This window comes from Eschrichtius robustus, chromosome 3, assembly GCF_028021215.1.
Source record: "Eschrichtius robustus isolate mEscRob2 chromosome 3, mEscRob2.pri, whole genome shotgun sequence".
Classification (NCBI taxonomy): Eukaryota; Metazoa; Chordata; class Mammalia; order Artiodactyla; family Eschrichtiidae; genus Eschrichtius; species Eschrichtius robustus.
The window spans coordinates 73,741,105-73,761,103 of record NC_090826.1 but is presented as its reverse complement, the minus strand read 5'-3'; the positions used below and the strand labels follow the sequence as shown (position 1 = coordinate 73,761,103).

Here is a 19,999-nt window from a genome sequence, read left to right as displayed (position 1 = left end):
CCAGGAAGTCTTTTTTAAACACTTGTATTTTTGTTTTAGTATTTTGAGCTACATAAAATACAACTGTGTGGAAGTGTGAAAGACACTCTTGGGAAATCATACCCTTTTAATCCTAAGATTTTAATGCTAAGAATAAATGTAAAAACATTATTTTCTTCCTTTTTCATTGTTATTTTTTCAATTAAAAGTGCATGATTTTTACCTAGAAATATCTTCCAGATTATAGTGGCACAATGAAATAAGACCCCCTCCAAATATCTGTATTCTTTCAAATTTAAGAGTGAGTCTTTGCAGCAACTGAGACCAAAAGAACAAGAAGACGATCTAACAAGTCAGACCTTATTTGTTCTCAAGGACATGAAGATCCGGTTTCCAGGAAAATCAGATGCAGAATCATTACTTCTGATAGAAGATGTGAGTATTTGATGTATATAAAGTACCAAGGAGCTCATACCTTTTTATTCTTCTTCTTAAAATATTAAAATTTATTGCTTGATGGCATTATCCTCAGTGACATAGTAAACTTAATTGATGTTCTTTTCAACCTCCACAAGCTTTAGAAGATACAGGGGTTATTTTAATTGTTATGATTCATGAGCAATGAGATCACATTTATAATCAGCAATGCAAAATATCTTTTAGTGTATAGTTCTATTTTAATGACGCTTCATCAAGTGAAAATAATTAGTGTTAAATAATTATTGTTCTTAATGATTAAAGACACATCGAGTTAAGGCTGCTTCTATAACTATTTAGAAAGATCTAATATGGAATGAGATAATAAGGAAAAAAGTGGGGCCATGGGCATAAAGTGTCAGGAATATTTGAATGTGACGCCTTGCATGGTGTTAGTCAGATTTTGAAATGGCTTATGTTGTGTGTGTTTTCTTGTTACACAAGCCTTTGCACCACCCAGTGGAAGGTTCTAAAATGCCAGAGTCCTAAAATTCACATTAAAGTCCATGACTTACTCCTAATTTAGAAAGAAGGTCCAAGTTATTCGAATATTTTTGGTGAAAGAGCATTTCTTCACTCAAAGTTCTATTTCTTCATTCAAGCATTCTTTTCAAATTGTCATTCTTAGATAATTCCTCAGAATAGAACGTTGTTTTCTGGTTTCCCTGTTTTTTGTGTTTTTTTAATCCAGAGGAGAAGGCACCATCTAGTGGCCAGTTGTAGGATAAAAACCACAGCCATACATTTGGCTTTTTTCACTTTTTAGCTTTACTTTAGACCTGTCTAAAGTGCTGTCTACAAACAAAACAAACAAAAAACAATAATAAAAAAGACTTTCTTAGTTAACAAGTCAATAATGGCAGTTTGTATTTAGTAGTCATAACATAGTTATAACCAAAATCCCCAAATATTATGCTTTGCATTTGTTATGTATTTTTTAAAAAGTGAAATGGTATCTTGTTTGCAAATGAGGTGCTATTTGTTACATCAGGGGAAAAGGAAGAAAAATGAACATTAGTTATAAAGCATTATGCTAGATATATTTTTATTTACGTATGTTATCTTATTCAATAAAGTAGGACGTCTTTGTACCAGACATTTTATTTCTGTTTCTTAGAGATATAAATTATGTAATACCTTTCTGAATCAGCTAGATGAAAAATTAGATAATCTGACAGTAGAACTAATATTTGTGGCTACTGTGATTGTTCTATAAAGAACATGTATATAGGCTTATATAATTGATAAAAGATATTAATAATTATACAAGACATTAGATTATTTACTATATGTTTACTTATGCAGCAACTATTTTAATCTATTTATTATAACGTATATAACTAGAATATATATTCAGAAATTTTGCAGATTTGCACAAAAAACAAAATAAGGGGATAATGGAATCCTAATTAAATATAGGCTATCTTCTAATGTGTTATTCAATATCTTGTTACTGTGAATGATGTTGTAAATACAGTTCTTGGAATTAAAATGAAAAATCTATGTTTTGGGCTTCTTCCCAAACCTTATATTCCTGAAGACATTTGACTTTCAATCATTAGAGATTGTGTGCTTTTTACAGCAAGAAGAGAAAAGCTTTAAATTCAGATGGCTTCTTTATATTACATTAAAAGTCTTTTCACATGTCTTTTTATGAAAGTAGACATTCTTTATTGCAAATAGTATTATAGTGCTTTCACTTCACAAATTAATTAGATTAAATTTCTTAATGTTTCTCCCCCAAAACAGATCATTGATAACTGGAAGTATCATAAAACAAAAGTGGCTTCATATTGGCTCATAAAATTGGACTCTGTAAAGCAACGAAAAGTGAGTAATGAATACCCAAAAACAGGTTTGCTCTTTTGGATTATGTATTAAGCTAAGATCATTAAGCCACATTCATAATCAAACTATATACATGCTCATCTGCTTACTCATTTCCTCAACAAATATTTATTGTGTATCTACTATGTTTCAGGCACTGTTCTAGCTTCTGAGGGTAAACAAGTAGATTAAAAAAAAATTCCATGGTCTCATAGAGCTTATATTCTAGTTAAGGTGTTTGACAATAAACCAATATATACTAGAAGGTAAGGTAGTATTAAGTACTATGAAGAAAAATAAATCAGGATTAAAAAATTGAGAGAAGGTGACCTAAATGAAATGAGAAAAATACTATGCAGACATCTGTAGGTACAATGCATCAGGCAGAGGGAAGAGCAGATACAGAGGCCCTGGGGTAGAAGTTAGCTTGATGTATCCATGAGACAGGAGACACCATTTATTTCCTTATTTACAGGATAGTTGGTTTGTGCTGGTTAAGAGTGAGTGATGTGGAGGTGACAGTTGGATAGATAAGCAGGGGTCAGCTCACAACTTTACAGGCCATGGACAGTCTTTGGGTTTTATTCCAAGTGATGAAAAACCACTGGAAAACTTTGAGCAGAGGAGTTACATAGTCTGGTTTATAATTTAGAAGGTTCATGAGAGCTACTTGTGAAGAATAGAACTAGGGGAGAGGGAATGTGGCAGAACAGAAGTAGAGACCAGGTAGAAGGTTTTTAGAGTAACTGAGGCAAAAGCTCATGGTTGCTTAGCTAGGGTGGTAACTGAATTGGGTGGATGCTGGAGAAAGAGCAGGGCTTTGTTGTTCCTGTTGTTTTGTTTTACTTTGATTTTGGACCTGCTACGGTTGATATATTGGTTAGACATCCAACTGAAGATATTGAGTGTGTAGGTGTATATATGAGCTTTTTAGTTCAGAGCTAAGGTTGCATATGGAGATACAAAATTTAAGGGTCACTAGGATATTTAAGCCTTGGGACTAGATGAGATTACCTAGAGAGCAAGTGTGGTTAGAAAAGAGAAGAGTTTTGAGGACTGAGCCCTGGGCCGCTTCTATGTATAGAAATCAGAGAGATGGGGCGGAGGGATTAATCTAAGGGGACTGAGAAGGAGCAGCCAGTGAAGTATGAAGAACCATGGGAACCTGGGGTCCTTGAGACCAAGTAAAGAAATTATTTCAGGGATGGAGTGATCAACTGAGTCAGATGTTGCTGATAGGAGTTATAAGATGAACACCAAGACCTGACTGTTGTTTTTGACAACTTGGAGGTTAATGGTTACCTGATCATAACAAATTCAGGGGAATGGTGGGGAGTAAAACTTGAATGGAGTAGGTTCAAGATATGGGAAAAAGCACAGCTAGTCCAGGCACTTTTTCAAGGAATTTTGCTATGGAGGGGAAAGTTAGATGTGATGGTAGCTGGAGAGGGATGTGGGTTAAGGACAAGATTTTTTTTTTTTTTTTTTTTTTTAAGATGAAGCTATGCACACTTGTTAGTTGCTGATGAGAATGATCTAGAAGAGAGGAGTGGTACAGGAAAGAGAGGTGATAGAAAATCCTCAAAGTAAGTGAGCTGGGAAGGTTTGTCCTAACCAGGAGCACTTATTCTAATAGGAGGGAAGGTAGAGTCTGTGGCATTGTGGTGGGAAGACGTGAAGGTTTTCCTCCAATGGGGAGGGGCTGTGGAGATTTGCAGAGACAGCACAACAGCTCAGAGAGTAGGAGAGGAGAGTGGCCAGCAGCCCGAGGGGCCCATAGATGCATTGCAACATTATATGGGGGGAGATGTACTATTTTAGTAGCTTTAGTGAAGCTGTTGTATTCCTAAATAGTGCAAACTATTACTTCCCCTTTCTAGGATTTATTGCTAGTAAGCTGAAAGTTGGCACGGATCAAATAATGACTTTGAAGTTATGTACTTTCTGAGTAAACTGAGCTCATTATTAAGCATTAACTCATTCAACAAAGGACAACTTAGTGTCCTGTCATGTGCCAAACACTGTGCTGCTGTTGAGGAGGGTGTAACAAAGCTGGTAACAGAAGTAGATTGAAAACATACTGTAAGCCCAGAACTCCCGTTTCTCAAGTCACTAACTGTGGCCTTATTCATTAAAATGAGGACCTCTGAGTGGAACTGGAACCCTGAATCTTTTCAAGTCCATGTACTTTTTGTAACCTAGAAGATAGAAGAGTTTCGCTAAATTGGTAATTAAAACAAAATAGATAACCCAGAAACAGATTAAAATGCTTATAAGATATTAATACTTGATAAATGTGACATTTCAAATCAGTGAAGTGAAGATAATTTTTTCCCCTAAATGATACTGAAACAATTGACTACCTATTTGTAAGAAAATTAGGTTGCAGCCTTACCTCTTACCATATGCAGAAATAAATTCCAGATAGATGATAGTTTTATATGTAAAAAAAATATTAAAAGTTTAAAAGAAAATACAGAAAGCGATGTTTATAATCTTAGAATGAAGGAACAACTTCTTAAGGAAGACTTAGGTTTTAGGACCCAGAAATCTTAGAGGAGAAGAAAGACAGTTTTGATGACATAAAAACTTAATGGATGGCAAAAGGTGTCTTAAACCAGGTTAAAAGGCAGAAGTGGTGAGGAGAATTGGGTGGCAGGGGAAAGGGGTGGATGTTGAAGGGGACAGATGTTTGCAGCACATAAAACACAAAGTAGCACAAGTAAACCAATACTTCCTACCGATCAATCAGCAGAAGACATACTATCTTGTAAAGTTAATAAACAAAATGGAAAAGCATATACAAAAAGCCATGAAAAGACAATTTGTGGATCTTCAAAGAGCCAATTAACATGTAACTAGATCTCGTCCTCACTAATGCTGAAGGAAAAGCAAGTAAAAAACATCATATCGGCAAAAATTAATAAGACATAATACCCAGTGATGGAAATAGTCTGGATAAAAGGAGCTTTATTATACTATTAGAGAGAGAACACATTGGTACAGCTCTTTAGAAAGGTAGTTTGCTGTATCTATTAAAGTTACAAATGTTCACAACCTTAATGACTCAGCAAAACCACTTCCAGCATTCTGTCCTACAGAATAATAATCTGTATAAAATGTATGTGTAAAAGATTTATGCACATGAGCATTCACTGCAGTGGTATTTGTGCAAGCAAAACACTTGAAGCAGCCTAAATACCTATCAGTAGATTTATGGTTAGATAAATTATAGTACATCCATACTATTCAGTTGTGTTAAATTGAGTACTGTTCTGGAATCATAGACCTTAACTTGAGATATAGCACAAGATTATGACTTGTGACGTATGCAACATATGTACATTGGTAAAATTAGCCAGACTTTACTAATCATGAGTGAAGAATATAAGCGATAAGCAGCCACCAAGTGCATGGTTTCTGGGAGGCCATGAGTCCATCAGCCCTCAGGCATCTCTTTTCACATATGGGAAGCATTCTGGTTCAGAGTGATGAGTGCCAACTAAGTGTGGTTCTCGTTGGCACTGAGGGAGCCTTCCAGATTTGGGTGGCCTTCATCTTTATTCTTCATTAGTTACCCATGCAGTCTTTGTGACCAATCCATTCTCTAGCCAGGTGAAATAAAAATACCAGGTTTATTTACTATGGGTGTTGTCCCATAGAACTTTCTGCAATGACGGGTATGTTCTGTATCTGTGATGTCCAATACGGTGGTCACTAGCTGCACGTGGCCATTGAGTGAGATCTTGAAATGTGGCTATTGTGACTAAGGAACTGAACTTTTAATTTTAATTAACTTAAATGTAAATAGCCAAATGTGTCTAGTGGCTACTGCATTTAAGAGCGTGGATCTAGACAGACCACGTGTAGCCTTCTAAGTTCTTAGATGAGAACCTTCTCAGTTATTTTCCTGCTGAGAAATTCTATCAGAGGGCTCGCAAGAATGTCCATTAAGGTCACCATTGCCTTGGGCATCTCAAAGAGAGAGTGCCTTTTCCCTTTTCATATGCCATCTTACAAAGATACCAAGATAGTAAATTAAACAGACAAGTTATACAGTAATATGTGTTGCCCTGCTTTAAATCACCACTGTGATTTTTACTGTTTTAAAAATATATATCTAGTGTTAAAAATTTTCAAAAACTAAGTTCCGAATTATTAAGATATTTTATTTCTGGAGGATAGACTTACTGAGCCAGAGGAAGGAAAGTGGTAATATTTGGTGTCATGTTTCCTTTTGTTTTTGTATATTTCTGTTTTTTTCAAGTTAACATAATCTTTTTAGAAATGAAAGAATGACAGGGAGACACAGGCGTTTCTGTGAGGCCTGTCTGTATGCCCCCATAACCAGATATTATCTTTCCCTATTCTAAATCCTCCCAGTACTTCATGCTCAGTTGTACTTATGATCTGACTTGAGAGGTTTCTGTATTAATTTTTCCACCTTTCTAAAAGCCAGGGGCGAGGGGGGTAGGTGCGTCTTACTTTGTAGTCAGCTGTAGGCTTTCTATAAACATTTGTTCAGTTGATTCAAATCTAGACTCTTTTGTGGACTCTGTCAATAGCAGGTTAGCTTCTTCTTTCTTTACCCTTGTTTCTTTCCTAGTGCTATGTATTTATCTGAACATCAACAAATTAAGATAATGCTGTTATGTTTTTTTAACAGGTGATATGAGAAGGTCTGATAAAACATTGTATGGGGTGATCAAATGATGTGCATGCATAGTAACGATGTTTATCAATTAGAAGAAACAATCTATTTCATGTTTTAGGGTTGTTATGCTCAATTGTGTTTATAAATTTCGAGTAAAAGTAAATACTTGCTTATAAATTTACTAGCAAGTACTTGTGTCAGTATAGTGACTTCTGCTACACTGATTTACTCTAAGAATATGTGGAGTAAGTCATCTTTGTGTAATCCTTCCCTCCAGTTCTCAGATGTGCAGCTACACCTCTGCATTCATCATACCCTGTTATGTTAAGGGAATGAGAGCACTGATGAGAGAGGGCATGTTTTTTATTACAACTTAAACACCTTTTTACCTTTTCTTTGAGCTCCTTTGTTGCATCTTCCATTTTGGCATTAATCAAAGCTACTATATTTCCTTTGTGCTTGTTATCAGTGATAAGATGTCCCATCTCCAACACAAAGCTACCCAAGCAGTTACAGTCATTCTTCTACAAGGTAATTTAATAGACAGTTCTATTTTGGGCAGAAGAATTCATAGCTTGAATTTTTAAAAAAATTTTATTGGAGTATAGTTAATTTACAAAGTTGTGTTAGTTTCTGCTGTACAGCAAAGTGAATCAGTTATACATATATCCACTCTATTAGATTCTTTTCCCATATAGGTCATTACGCAGTATTGAGTGGAGTTCCCTGGGCTATATAGTAGGTCCTGATTAGTTATCTGTTTTATATATAGTAGTGTGTATATGTCAATCCCAATCTCCCAATTTATCCCTCCTCCTCCCTTACCCCCTGGTAACCATAAGTTTGTTTTCTACATGTGTGCCTCTATTTCTGTTTTTAGGTAAGTTCATTTGTACCCTTTTTTTTTTTTTGATTCCATATATAAGCGATATCATATGATATTGGGTTGGCCAAAAAGTTCGTTCGTGGTTTTCCATTACACTTTACGGATGAACTTTTCGGCCAACCCAATATTTGTCTTTCTCTGTCTGACTTACTTCACTCAGTATGACAATCTCTAGGTCCATCCATGTTGCTGCAAATGACATTATTTCATAGCTTGAATTTTGACTCTCAGAGAAGCGTAAGGGCTGATCTTAACAAGAATAAGTTTATCTTGCTAAGTTGCCCAGGTTCATGGAGGGTCCGGAAAGGTGGCTGAGGGATGCTAGGTGTAGGTTATGATGAGAAGAGGAAGCCCAGCATTTACACAGTGTGCAACTTATCTGTAGCAACTTTTCTTGCAGTTGTTACGATTACTCTGTTTCCCGTTCTTTCATCAACCATTTTGTTCTTTAAAAGGCTTTTTTTCCCCCAAAACAGACTCTAATTTCCCAGATATATAGCGATGGATGAGACGTCCTTATATATTTATAATAATGTATACATTATACATTATTCCCTACCTTGTTTATTTCAGATGAAATCAGAGGTAAAGTGGGATCAGAGAATGACTGACTGACTGGAATATTTTTTTTCTTGACAACAAGAGAGCCAATATAATAATTAGCTGCAAAGTGTATTGAAAAATTTTTTTAAAGCTTTTATATGTTGATATTAAACTAAAGGGGCAATAATAGGTAGTGGAAAGAGGAACTGGACTTGTAGTCATATGGACTTGGGTTGAGTACTGCCCCTGCCCTTTTTGCGGGGGCAGGTAACTTCTCACAACTTCTCTGAGGTTCGTAGCATTAAGTATTGGACATTTCTTGTGAGGAAGTAAGCCATCATATGGCAAGGTGCTCTAGGCTTAGAAGGTGTAAAATGCAGGTGACTTTTTTTCCTTCTAAGGATCTTCATGCCAGGCTGTTTCTCTGATGTATTTTATTTTACTAAGAACTCTTCATGTGTAGAATTATTTTATGTAGAATATGTATAAATGAAGTATAAAAATTTCTCTGTTGGGTTGTAACATGTTGACTCTTCATTTGACTATCTGTTTGAAACCTGTGCTATTGCTTTATTAAGCTAGAAACTGCATCCAAGACAAAAAAGAAACCTAGAAATGTGGGTCAGCTTTAGAATGTAGAATTAGGTATTATTAAAAGTTACCCATTTAGAAGGCCAAGAACTTAACTAATTTAACATCTAGATGTGGATTAATCAGATCTATCCTTTGGACTATGATGATAGTCAATAATCATTGGATGGCTATGTCAGTTCAGTTCCCTGGGAAGCAGACATAAGACAGAATTAGAAGTGAAAAACATTTATGAGAGAAGACACCCAAGAAGGATAAAGGGGAGAGAGAGTTTGAGCAGGTAGAAGAGCCTTCCACCTACAATATTGCTCTAACACCAGTGAATGGAAGGCAGGAGGACTGGGGAGGAAGATCTTCAGACTTTAGTGAAGTTCTGAGAAAGGCCTGTCAGGCTGATGGGGAGCCCAGAACACAGATTGCCTGTTAGAGGGATCACACTGGGCAGAAATAGCCCCGCTCTGGTATCCCAACAATGCTCAATCCTCGGTCGGGAGCAGTCTGGGGAGAGTATAAGCTTGGCTTGACTGTTGTAATGGATCCTGAATGGGGATGGATGCTGTCAGCTAACTGCACTCTTAGAAGCTGGTTGATTCAAATGGCATGTCTCCATGACTACCACAAAGGTTGTGTGTGATACAATTTAATTTGACAAACATTTATTGGTTGCCAATTTTGTACAAGAACTATACTGGGCACTATTGGGGATTTTGAGAGTTGTTTATTCATTCATTTATTTATTTGCTCATTAAAACATGCACTCAACAATGTTGATTGAGAGACAACCACGTCCCAAGCAGAATTCTAGATGTGGCATGCACAAGACTCTCATTTAAATCTCTTAATTCCATTTAGAAACCATTGTTGAAATGTGTATCTCACTTTTTCTGCTCCAGTATCGAAGCTTTTGCTAGTTGCTCATTTGAATGTTGCAAAACTCTTAAGGTTAGAATGCCACACACACAAACTCTTAACACGTGTCTTATTTCAAATTTTCCTTAATGCGTGTAAAATTTAAGGGTTAACGATGTAGGACTGAACTACTGAAAGGAATCCTCACCAGGTGAAAATGGAATCAGCTAATCTTACTTACTGTCATGTTGTGGTAACTCCACACTAGCATAATTCAGCTTTCTGCTAAGAATGCAGTTGCTTTATATAGTTTGTAAGGAATATATTTGAAGTATGAAAATATCGCAGTGATGGTGGGCTGTGAAGAATGCCAAATTTTCTGAAAAGCTTATTCTCTGATATCTAGGCATAAACTAAGATTGAAGAAGGAAGAGAAATAAGTGGTGATAATAAGGTTGTACAATATTTGCATTTATTTTAGGGTTCTAAGAAATCCTTGTTTATCAAGTATTTCTTCTCTAAATAGCAGTTTTTAAAATACCTACTGTAGCTGCTTCTGCATGAATTTTGATGTTATTATTTTCCATCTCTTTTTCATTTGGGCTGACATAGATGCTGTACAGGGCTGTTCATTTTCCATCAGCAAAGATGCCTTTACCCTATAGTCATGGCTGCTGCATGCATCATTAGTACAGCATGTAGTGATTTTAATGTTATTTCTAAACCGCCCTCACCTCATGCCATTATTTTAATTTAGGACCAACTGTTCAGCCATATGGAGTAGTTTGCCATTCAGCATCTGTATGTTCTTGCAAAATATGAATTTGTCTGTGTGCTTTATGCCTTCAAATGTGCTATATTTCATATGGAAAAGATAAATCTTTTCATGTTATTAATGCTTTCATTGACTGAATATCCCATTTATTTTTTCCCTTGGAGAGCCTGATGTTGGGATCAAGCTCGGGATGCTTTTAAAAGTCACAATGTCAGGAAATGGATACCCATATTGTATAAGTTAGCCTCACGTGAGTCCACAGATAAACACAAAGGGCACCTTGCTGACTATTTGTTTTTGTGTTTCACAAGTTATTCATCTCCCATGCATTTACTTCTAACCCCAAAACACCCAGAAATCCAAATAGCATTGCAGATAGAACTGACACTAATTTACCTCATCCCAGTCTGATTTCTTGCCTGTTTTCTGCCTTCCTAAAATTACTCAGCCAGTGTTTTGCTAGAGGTACAGGCATTGTCTCCCCATCTGCGTGGCCTTTTAAGCAAACTGGTTCCTGATGGACTGCGTGGCCTTATTGGAGGGGGTGCCTGGGCAACCTTGTTTGTACACAGTGACTCCACCCATTTTCCCAAGTATTACTTGACTAGAGGTAAATCTGAATCTAAGAAGAGACAGTTTCTTCTAGGATTTTGCTATTGGCACCAGGACAGATCAAATTAATTGTGAGGCATTGTCGGGTAGTGGTTAAGATCATGGGTCTGGCTACATAGCTATCCATTACCTAACTGTGCAATCTTGGGTAAGTTACTTATCTGCCCTATGCCTGAGTTTTCTCATCCATAAAATGAGATCCAAAATGTTTTCAAAACCAAACATTTTTCATAACCATTAGGCAGCAAAACCTAACCCACTGGAACTCATTTGGAGACAATGACCCTACAGGAAGTTATTTGTTATTTTTGTCTGTCTCTTGGCTTGAATATTCACATGTTTTCCTGTGGAAGTAGTAATGTGTATGATTATGAAATCTAGACTGAAGATTTTTGGAAAGGGACTGTGGACCAATTTTATCTATCTCAATGTTTTTATTTTGAGGATTAAATGAATTGCTATATGTAAAAGTGATTAGAACAGTGCTTGGTCCATTGTAAGCCCTCAATAAGTGTTAGCTCTGATTTTTACCTTGTTTGCATAGGTTTTACTTTCTTGCAAGAAGCATTTTCACTAAGACAAACACCTACTAAGTGCTAGACCTCTTTTGAGCCTTGGGGACATGGTAGGTATACTGGTATAATTCCTCTTTTTATGTAGCTAACAGTCTCCATTAACTCAACAGGAAATTAACATAAAGTGAGATAATTACTAATAGGGGAAGAGTTGGGCGTTAAGGGATCATACAGTAGTTTAGTGGCAGGTAAAGGTCTCCCTGAAGAAGTGATGTTTGAGGTAAAACATAGAAGTTCACCAGGTGAACAGATGGGGCAAGACTGTTCCAGGCAGAGGAGAGAGGCTATGTGAAGACTCAGACGAGAGATGAAGGGTTTGGGCTCTTGCTTCCTTGGTTTATATGCCCTTGTACCCTCCAAATTACAGGTCTCTCTAACCCACTCCTTTCTCCAGGACCAGAGCTTGAAATTGAAAGATGAAGGGAAGCAAAGGAGAATGTATCTTCCCAGGAGGTGCTCTGGCAAAGAAGGAGCAAGTTTCTGGGTTGCCCAGACCAGGCTGGTCTCACAATCTGGGAGATCACTCCTCAGGCAGAGTTGTTTGCTGGGTTGCAAGAGGCCTGAAGATTTGTCCATCTCCATGTTGGAGGAAACATTAGGAGTGGAGCAGCTGCATTCCCTATCCCTAACTCCTGGGCCGTTTTCCGAAGTTGCTGCTTTTAGCCATGTATAGGCTAGTATATTAGACCATCATGCTTTAAAATTCCCTCGAAATTAAGAATAAAGCATATACAGAGTAGCGGCCAAGAGAGCCTCTCTAAGTGATGTACCGAGAGCAGTGCTTGGCGCGGAGCAGGCAGCCAGTTCATGTGAGCTGCCCTCCTCTTTGGTTCTTTCGCATCGTATGCATTTCACTGTGCGCATATTCAGAAGGAAATAACGAGTAATCCGTCATCTCAAATGCTGTGTCACTTTAAAGCTGAATAATTATTTAATAATAGAATATGAAATGAAGGTAATGTTAAAATTTCCAGTATTGTTAACATTTTAATTTCATTTATTATGTAGAACTCGTATTTATTCTTGAAACCAATGTATGGGTTATCTTTGCTGCTTTTTAAATTCTTCCTGCGTTATGACTTTTGGCCTGTTATTACTCACTAATACATAGAAAGGAGGAAGGGAAATTGAGAAGAGAATTGATTAAAATTTACCGTTTACTGCTAGTGTTGATGCTTGTATCACATCAATTATGAGTCCCGTTTTCTACATTAAAAATATAAAAGGTTAAACTATTAGCTTAACTGAAAATCGTAAAAAAATAATAGGTATGAATTAATGTCTGATGTCCAAATTATATCAGTATTATTGTGAACAACTCATATCAAAAAATTTTAAATCCCTCTTCATAATTAAGCTTTCATTATCTGTAATAACAAGCTTTTCCAGGACAATTTTTTTCACAGGCTACTTTATAACAGATTGCATTATCTCTCCTCATTCTCCTCCCCTTCAGCCCACACACCCCTGACGCCTGTAGGGTTTACGTACTGTTCCCACTTCACAGTGAAAGAAGCTGGTGCAGGAAAGGAAGGAATCATGCTGCTTACACAATTCACTGTGAGAAGCTGTAGTTGATATTCTTCTATAAATAAAATGTTATTTTGAAATTTTTTCCCTAAATTGATTTTTAAACAGATGTTTATTCTAAATTTGCCTTTATCAGAGAGAACTAATATCACTTCTTTAAATATGGCTGTTTTAAAGCAAAACAAATTAAATTATTCTTTTATATGCTTCCAATTTTCTATACGTGTGTGCCTATGGAGAAAAATCGTATCTTCATTCAGTCTTTATGTTTGAAAGTCTTTCTCTTTTCATCTCTCACTCTCATCTTTACAAGGAGTTCCTTTAATTAGATGAAATCAGAAGTGAAAAATCTACTTTGGTGAACTGAAATTAGGATAACTGTATTTGTTCACATTTACTTTTTAAAAAAAGTGTTTCCTTGCAAACACCTGAATTGCAAAAGTATTAAAAACATTGAATTGGGCTTCCCTGGTGGCGCACTGGTTGAGAATCTGCCTGCCAGTGCAGGGGACACGGGTTCGAGCCCTGGTCTGGGAAGATCCCACATGCCGCGGAGCAACTGGGCCCGTGAGCCACAACTACTGAGCCTGCGCGTCTGGAGCCTGTGCTCCGCAACAAGAGAGGCCGCGATAGTGAGAGGCCCGCGCACCGCGATGAAGAGTGGCCCCCGCTTGCCGCAACTGGAGAAAGCCCTCGCACAGAAACGAAGACCCAACACAGCCAAAAAATAAATAAATAATAAATAATTAATTAAAAATAAATAAATAAATAAATAAAACCATTGAATTAGTCAAAGTAGCTTTTTGGGATTTATAAATTTTTCAGAACCTCTAGGATTTTAGTTTCCCAGAATTAGATTAATCCTAGGCCTTGTTTCATGATACTTTCTCATTATTGGTGCATATATGGTCTGCTTTTATTTAGTTAGTGTTTTTAAGTTATTGTACCATTTGTGAACCCAACACCCAAATCAAGTATCTTGGCAATAATCTATTATCTTATCAAATGACTACCTTCCATCCCCCGGCCCTTCATGTCTCAGGTAGACATTTTCTTAAATTCAGTATTCCCCAGTCCCTTGCTTTCTTTCTTTATATATACTTATTATATCTATGTGTATTCCTCGTAAGTATTTTTAAAATTTAATTGTCTTTACCTCTATTAAAAGAGCTTCATACCGTATGTAATGACTGATATGTATTTTTTAAAAACGTAACCATTAATAATTAAGATGCTCCGTGTTGTTGTGTGTCCTTTTATTTCATTCATTTTGACTGCTGTATAAAAGTCCAAGGGAATGAGTATACGACTATTTATTCCCTCTCCCATTGATGGAGAGTTAGATTTTTCAAGGTGTCTGTAATTGTGAACAGCTGTTTGAACATTCTTGTACATGGCTCTTGTTTTTAACCTGTGAGAGAGTTTCTCTTAGGAATATGCATTTTCAACTTTAGGAGATAATGCCCAGCTATTTTCCAATTTGTACTCCTGCCAACAATGTCTAAGAGATGCTATAGATCCATATTTCTCCAGCACTTGGTATTGTCAGACTTTTCATTTTTATCAATTAAATGGGTAGAAAATGATGTCTTATTATAGTCTTAATTTTTATTCTTTATGTTTATCATGCATATTTATTTCCTCTTTTGTGAAATTCCTGTTCATGTATTTTTGTCCATTTTTTTCTGTTAATTTGTTGGTGTGTATTTAACAATTGGTTAGGCGTTCATTATATATTCCTGATACTAATCTTTTGTTAGATGTGTATGTTTTGAATGTATTTTCCCAGTTTGTAACTTGATCTTTATTTCCTTTAAGGTATCTTTTGATGGCCAGAAGTTCTTAATTTTAATATAAGGGAAACCTATTAATCTTTTATGTTCTATACTTTTTTGCTACTTAAGTAACCTTTTTCTAAACCAAGGTCTAAAAGATATTCACTAATACTTTTCACTAAGATATTTAATGGCTTATTTTTCAAACTTAAAACCTTAATCACTCTAGAGTTGATTTTTGTGAATTGGGTGATTCAACTCCATCTGTTTTTTCCATGAAGATTACTATTTAAAAAATCTCCATTTATTGATTTAATTTAAATTTCACTTACCTTTAATTTTTAAATTTAATCTCTTCTTACTCCAATGAGTCAGGTTTGCCACCTATGTCATATACCAGAGTTTCATAAATACTGGATCTATTTCTGGACTTTTTATTCCGTGCTGTCATTTAGTGAGTGAGTGAGTGAGTATGTGTGTCTGTGTATTCATTTTTGAATTATATATGTTCTCTTTGAATTTTAGACACACACGTATACACCTAGATTTTGAAATATTTTGGTTTTTCCACTAGGTTTTGGACATAGTAAAAACAAGTGTCCGTACAGTTCTTCCACGCATCTGGAAGGTACCTGATGTCGAGGAAGTAAATTTATATCGGATTTTCAACCGAGTTTTTAATCGCTTACTCTGGAGTCATGGCCAAGGACTGTGGAACTGTTTCTGTGATTCAGGGTAAGTTTTAAGTTATCTTTTATTATTGTCATTTTTAATATTTTACTATTTAGTTATAAAGTTAGTTCAATAAAATGGCTGAATTTCTTTAATCTCTTAAAATGTGGATTTGTAACTGCATGTAAGTTTCAGTACTCAACTATAATTTATAGCATTTAAGCTGATGTAGATGAGATGATGGATATGAACACAACACCACCCAACAAATTTGAATTCAGTGGAAAGAAAGTAGTCTTAATTAACGAAAAATCTCAGTTCTCTGTATCCTTCTGTATCCAAATCTGTATCCTTACAGCTCTTCTGCTGTTGCCTTTATGTAGCAGACTTCCAAAATCATGGCTGCACTCCTGCTCCTCTCCAGACTTTCAGTCCTGTCAAAGCTGTTGTGACACACTGTCATTTTGTCTTCAAGATATCTAAAACCAAACGCTCCATACCTCCCTTTTATTCAGAAATGGCTTCCCTTCTGGACTTCCCAAAATCCCATCGTTATTCTCCCAATCACATGGGTTTGATATCTCAGGGGCATCCGCATCCTTGTTCTCCTTCATTGTCTTTATTCAGTCATGTGCTAAATCTTGTTAGTTTTTCTGTCACATCCCCACTGTGGCTACTCTAGATTGTTTTTCATTATTCTTAACAATTATCAATTATTTAATTGTAGATTGTTCTTCACTGTTCTTCACAATTATCGAGTATTTACTTGATAATTTAAATACTTTTGGAGATACAAAGCTGAATCTGACATAGATCCTGCCCTGAAGAAACTTAAAAATGGTAATAGCTAACACTATACCACTTATACTATGTGCCAGGCATTGTTCTAAGCACTGTACATGTATTAAGTAATTTAATCCACATAACATCACTTTGAAGCAGGTTTTACGGTAATTTCCATCTTATAGATAAGGAAACCAAGGCACAGATAGGTGCTAAGGACCTAGTGCAACTGGCATTTGAAGTTAAGCAGCCTGGCCCCAGACTTCATGCTCTTAACCAATAAAACTCTGCTGTCTCTAATAGACAAAATAAGATACATGCAAAAGTCATGATTATGAAGGAGATGACAGATACATTATTGTAGGATTTCAGCGAAGAGGAGCCTTTTTGGTAGAAAGGCTAAATGAAATTAATAGATTCCCAGGCATTTTTGCCTCCAGTTTTTTGTTTCCCTTATCCATCCTACTGTCAGAGTCATTTCCTAAAATCTGTAATGATTTCTCTCATTTATCATTAAAGTCTAGACTTTTTATCTAGAGATATAAGACTCTCTAATATGCTGATTCTTTCTTATTTCTCCAGTCTTCTCTCTCATTACTCTCCTACTTAAACTTTGCTCCCCAAAACCAAATTCATTATTTTTCAAATATCTTAAAAATTTGTCCTTTTCTGCCTCCGAACTGTTAGTGTCAGTGAGTAGCTGATTGGGCTGCCTTCTACAACCCCATTTCTCCAATCCCTTCTGCATTATTTAAATCCTATGTAAAGACCCAGACCATGCCCTTTTTTTGGGTAAAACCTTAACAGACTATTCTAGTCTGACATGATCTCTGAATGTCTTCCATTTAAATATTCTAGTCATCTAGTACTGAATCATTTATACCATTTGCAGACTTATTCTCACCACCATAATTTTCCTCAGCTACCATTCACCAACAGGGAGAATTCACAAGGTGCTCTGGGTTGTGATGAAATCTGAGAATAATCTTGGCCATAAATTATTTCTACAGAGACTTAAGTGAAACATTTGAACTGTACTCCATGGCCCTTAGTTGATGGCTGTCTGTAGAAGTTCTCTTAATCTAAAGTCATAATTAGAATTTTTTTCTGTTTGTTGGTCCATTGGTTGGAATGTTGAACATGGATTTCAGCTACTCTTCACAAATGGAAGGCAGTGAGATAGTCTGCTACTGAAATTGGTGCTGATGACACTATTTTGGTAATTTACTCTGACTCCATTCAGAATCGTTTTCTCTTGTACCTAGCACACTACTTCCCCCCAGATTTCTCCGGTGGTATCTATTACTACTAGTAATCATAAAGAATGTAAATAACATTTATTGAAAGATTACTAAGTGCCTGATACTGTTTTTCATATTAAACATTTTTATAATTACCACTACAATATTTTGAGTAAACTATTATTATTATTCTCATTGTATAGATAAGGAAATTGAAGCATAAAGTATATAACTTGCCCAAGTTTTCATAGTGAGCCTGGATTTAAACCCAGGTTGTCTGAGTCAAGAGCCCAAGCTCTTAACTCTGTGCTTTATTCAGTCCTCTCAAAGCGGCATTGCCCATGGTTGCCAAGCTTGCTATACTGCAGGCCCCATAGCATTAGCCCAATCCCCAGCCCATTGCAGGAGTAGCTTTGAGTCCAATTTGACCTCCACTCTCCATCCATTTCTTTAAAAACTTGGAGGCTTGTAGAGATGAGTTTTACATCAGATTTTTTTTTTTTTTTTTTTTTTTTTTGTACCTCTACAAATGGCATTCTTAGGCTTCTTCAACTTAGTGAAGTCACATAGTGTTGTGTGTGTTTGATTGTCACTTTGGACCCAGAATAGTTCCGCTTATTCTTTGAATCGTATCTAGTCAATGTATACTCCTTTAACCTTTGATCTAACAGCCTAGCGGTCTAGGTAAAAATCTACTCTTAGCTCATTTCTAAAGGAATGATTTTAATAAAAGGTGCAGCTGTCTTTCACAGTTAGGTGTAAAACTCTTAGAAAAAATATTCCAAATAATGCTGGGCCACCTTGATTCCTGCCTCTGCCTGTCAACATCTCAATAATAAAACAAAATGAATAAACCATTCCCTGTCCACGTCCAGAAACTTCAAAGAATACTGTAGATGTTTGTCATAGGTTTGCCTAGAATTGGCCCCGGGGTTTTGCTGATGCATCAGATAGAAAACACCCTCCCCCCGCCTCTTGCTCTTCCAGGCTGCTGAAGCCCATGCTCAGTGACCGTTTTTATCACATGCAGCCTCCTGGGAGTGCTATTCAGATTGATGCTCCACGTTCTGAATGTGTCCTCTCCAGGGGAATAGCTCTTGGAATTTTCATGCATACAATTATCCACCATGTTTTACTGAGCTAGGGGAAGCCTAGGTGCTATGGGACTCAAACTCAGGCCACAGAGCTCAGGAAGGGTGGCCAAGGGAAGTAACATTTCAGCTTAGACTTGCAGGATGAGGAAGAAGAGGAATTTGCCAGGTAAAGCAAAGAGGAGGAGGCAGGGGGACTATGGGAGAAGGAATGTATTATTTGGAAAAGCCCTCTTTCCACTCAAACTCCTGATATGTAAACCCCAAAGAAAAGAATCTAGTTTAGACCCTTTAGCCAAAGACATTTTCCTATGGAAGTTTGTCATAGATAAGCTTTTCTTTTACAATCTCGGGGAAAGAAGAAATTGTAAGGAATATTCTAAGGCAGCAGTCTGCTTCTAGGCTGAATTATATGCCTACCTGAAAATGTATGCATATCATATAGACTACTTAAAATGATGTGAATCTTACTGTTCTCATATCACTTTCAACTGGATGTTGTGTTGTTCATACTTTTCAGCTCATTAATCTTTCTGTTGCTGATTGTCAAGTTGGTGTAGTCCAGATTTTTTTTTTTTTTTTTTTTTTTTTTTACTTTCCTTTCCTCTTTGGGCTACTCAGTCATTCATTAGGGCTTCTACCAGAGGAGAAAGAAATGAATGTTTCACTTTTTAGATGGCTGCTTTATTAAATATTTTGATGAAAAAGCTGGTAAAAATTATTGGATTACTGGATAATATGAGGCTTTTCAAGTCTCTGGATTTCATTAATCATTCCCCTTTGTTACCGGGAGGTTATTCAGTATTCTGTATCTTATTGTTATATTATTAAAAATGTCATTTGAAGTCATTTCTTTTCATATTTCTCTGAGGATTAGGGAGTACTGGAGAGAACTTTTTAACCATTTAATTTTTGTTTTTGAATTCATAGATTTTGGCCCTCCCATTTCCTTGGAATTTAGATTTAGAAAGCAGGCAGATAAGACCCTGGGTTCTTTGATAAAGGCACTGGTATTTTAAATTATTTCTCCATCCTTTCAGCTTCTTAAAATTTTTTGTGTTAGTATTGAAAATTGAGATACTGTAGTGTTCTAGAGGCATTTCATATTACTCAGCTGTGCCAGGTAGTGGGTAGGAGGG

The 19,999-nt window shown here is 36.3% G+C and overlaps 1 protein-coding gene across 4 annotated transcripts in view; it reads left to right on the top strand.

Moving 5' to 3' along the window:
• Positions 1 to 19,999, top strand: part of TTLL7 (tubulin tyrosine ligase like 7) — a 98,639-nt gene that overhangs the window by 62,048 nt on the left and 16,592 nt on the right. For 3 of the 4 annotated variants that reach the window (XM_068540180.1, XM_068540182.1, XM_068540179.1), the window contains exons 16-18: positions 280 to 414; positions 2,206 to 2,286; positions 15,648 to 15,808. In XM_068540180.1, the coding sequence (XP_068396281.1) occupies positions 280 to 414; positions 2,206 to 2,286; positions 15,648 to 15,808 (377 nt within the window). The remainder of the gene's footprint in view (positions 1 to 279; positions 415 to 2,205; positions 2,287 to 15,647; positions 15,809 to 19,999) is intronic. The other variant, XM_068540181.1, reaches the window with a different exon arrangement.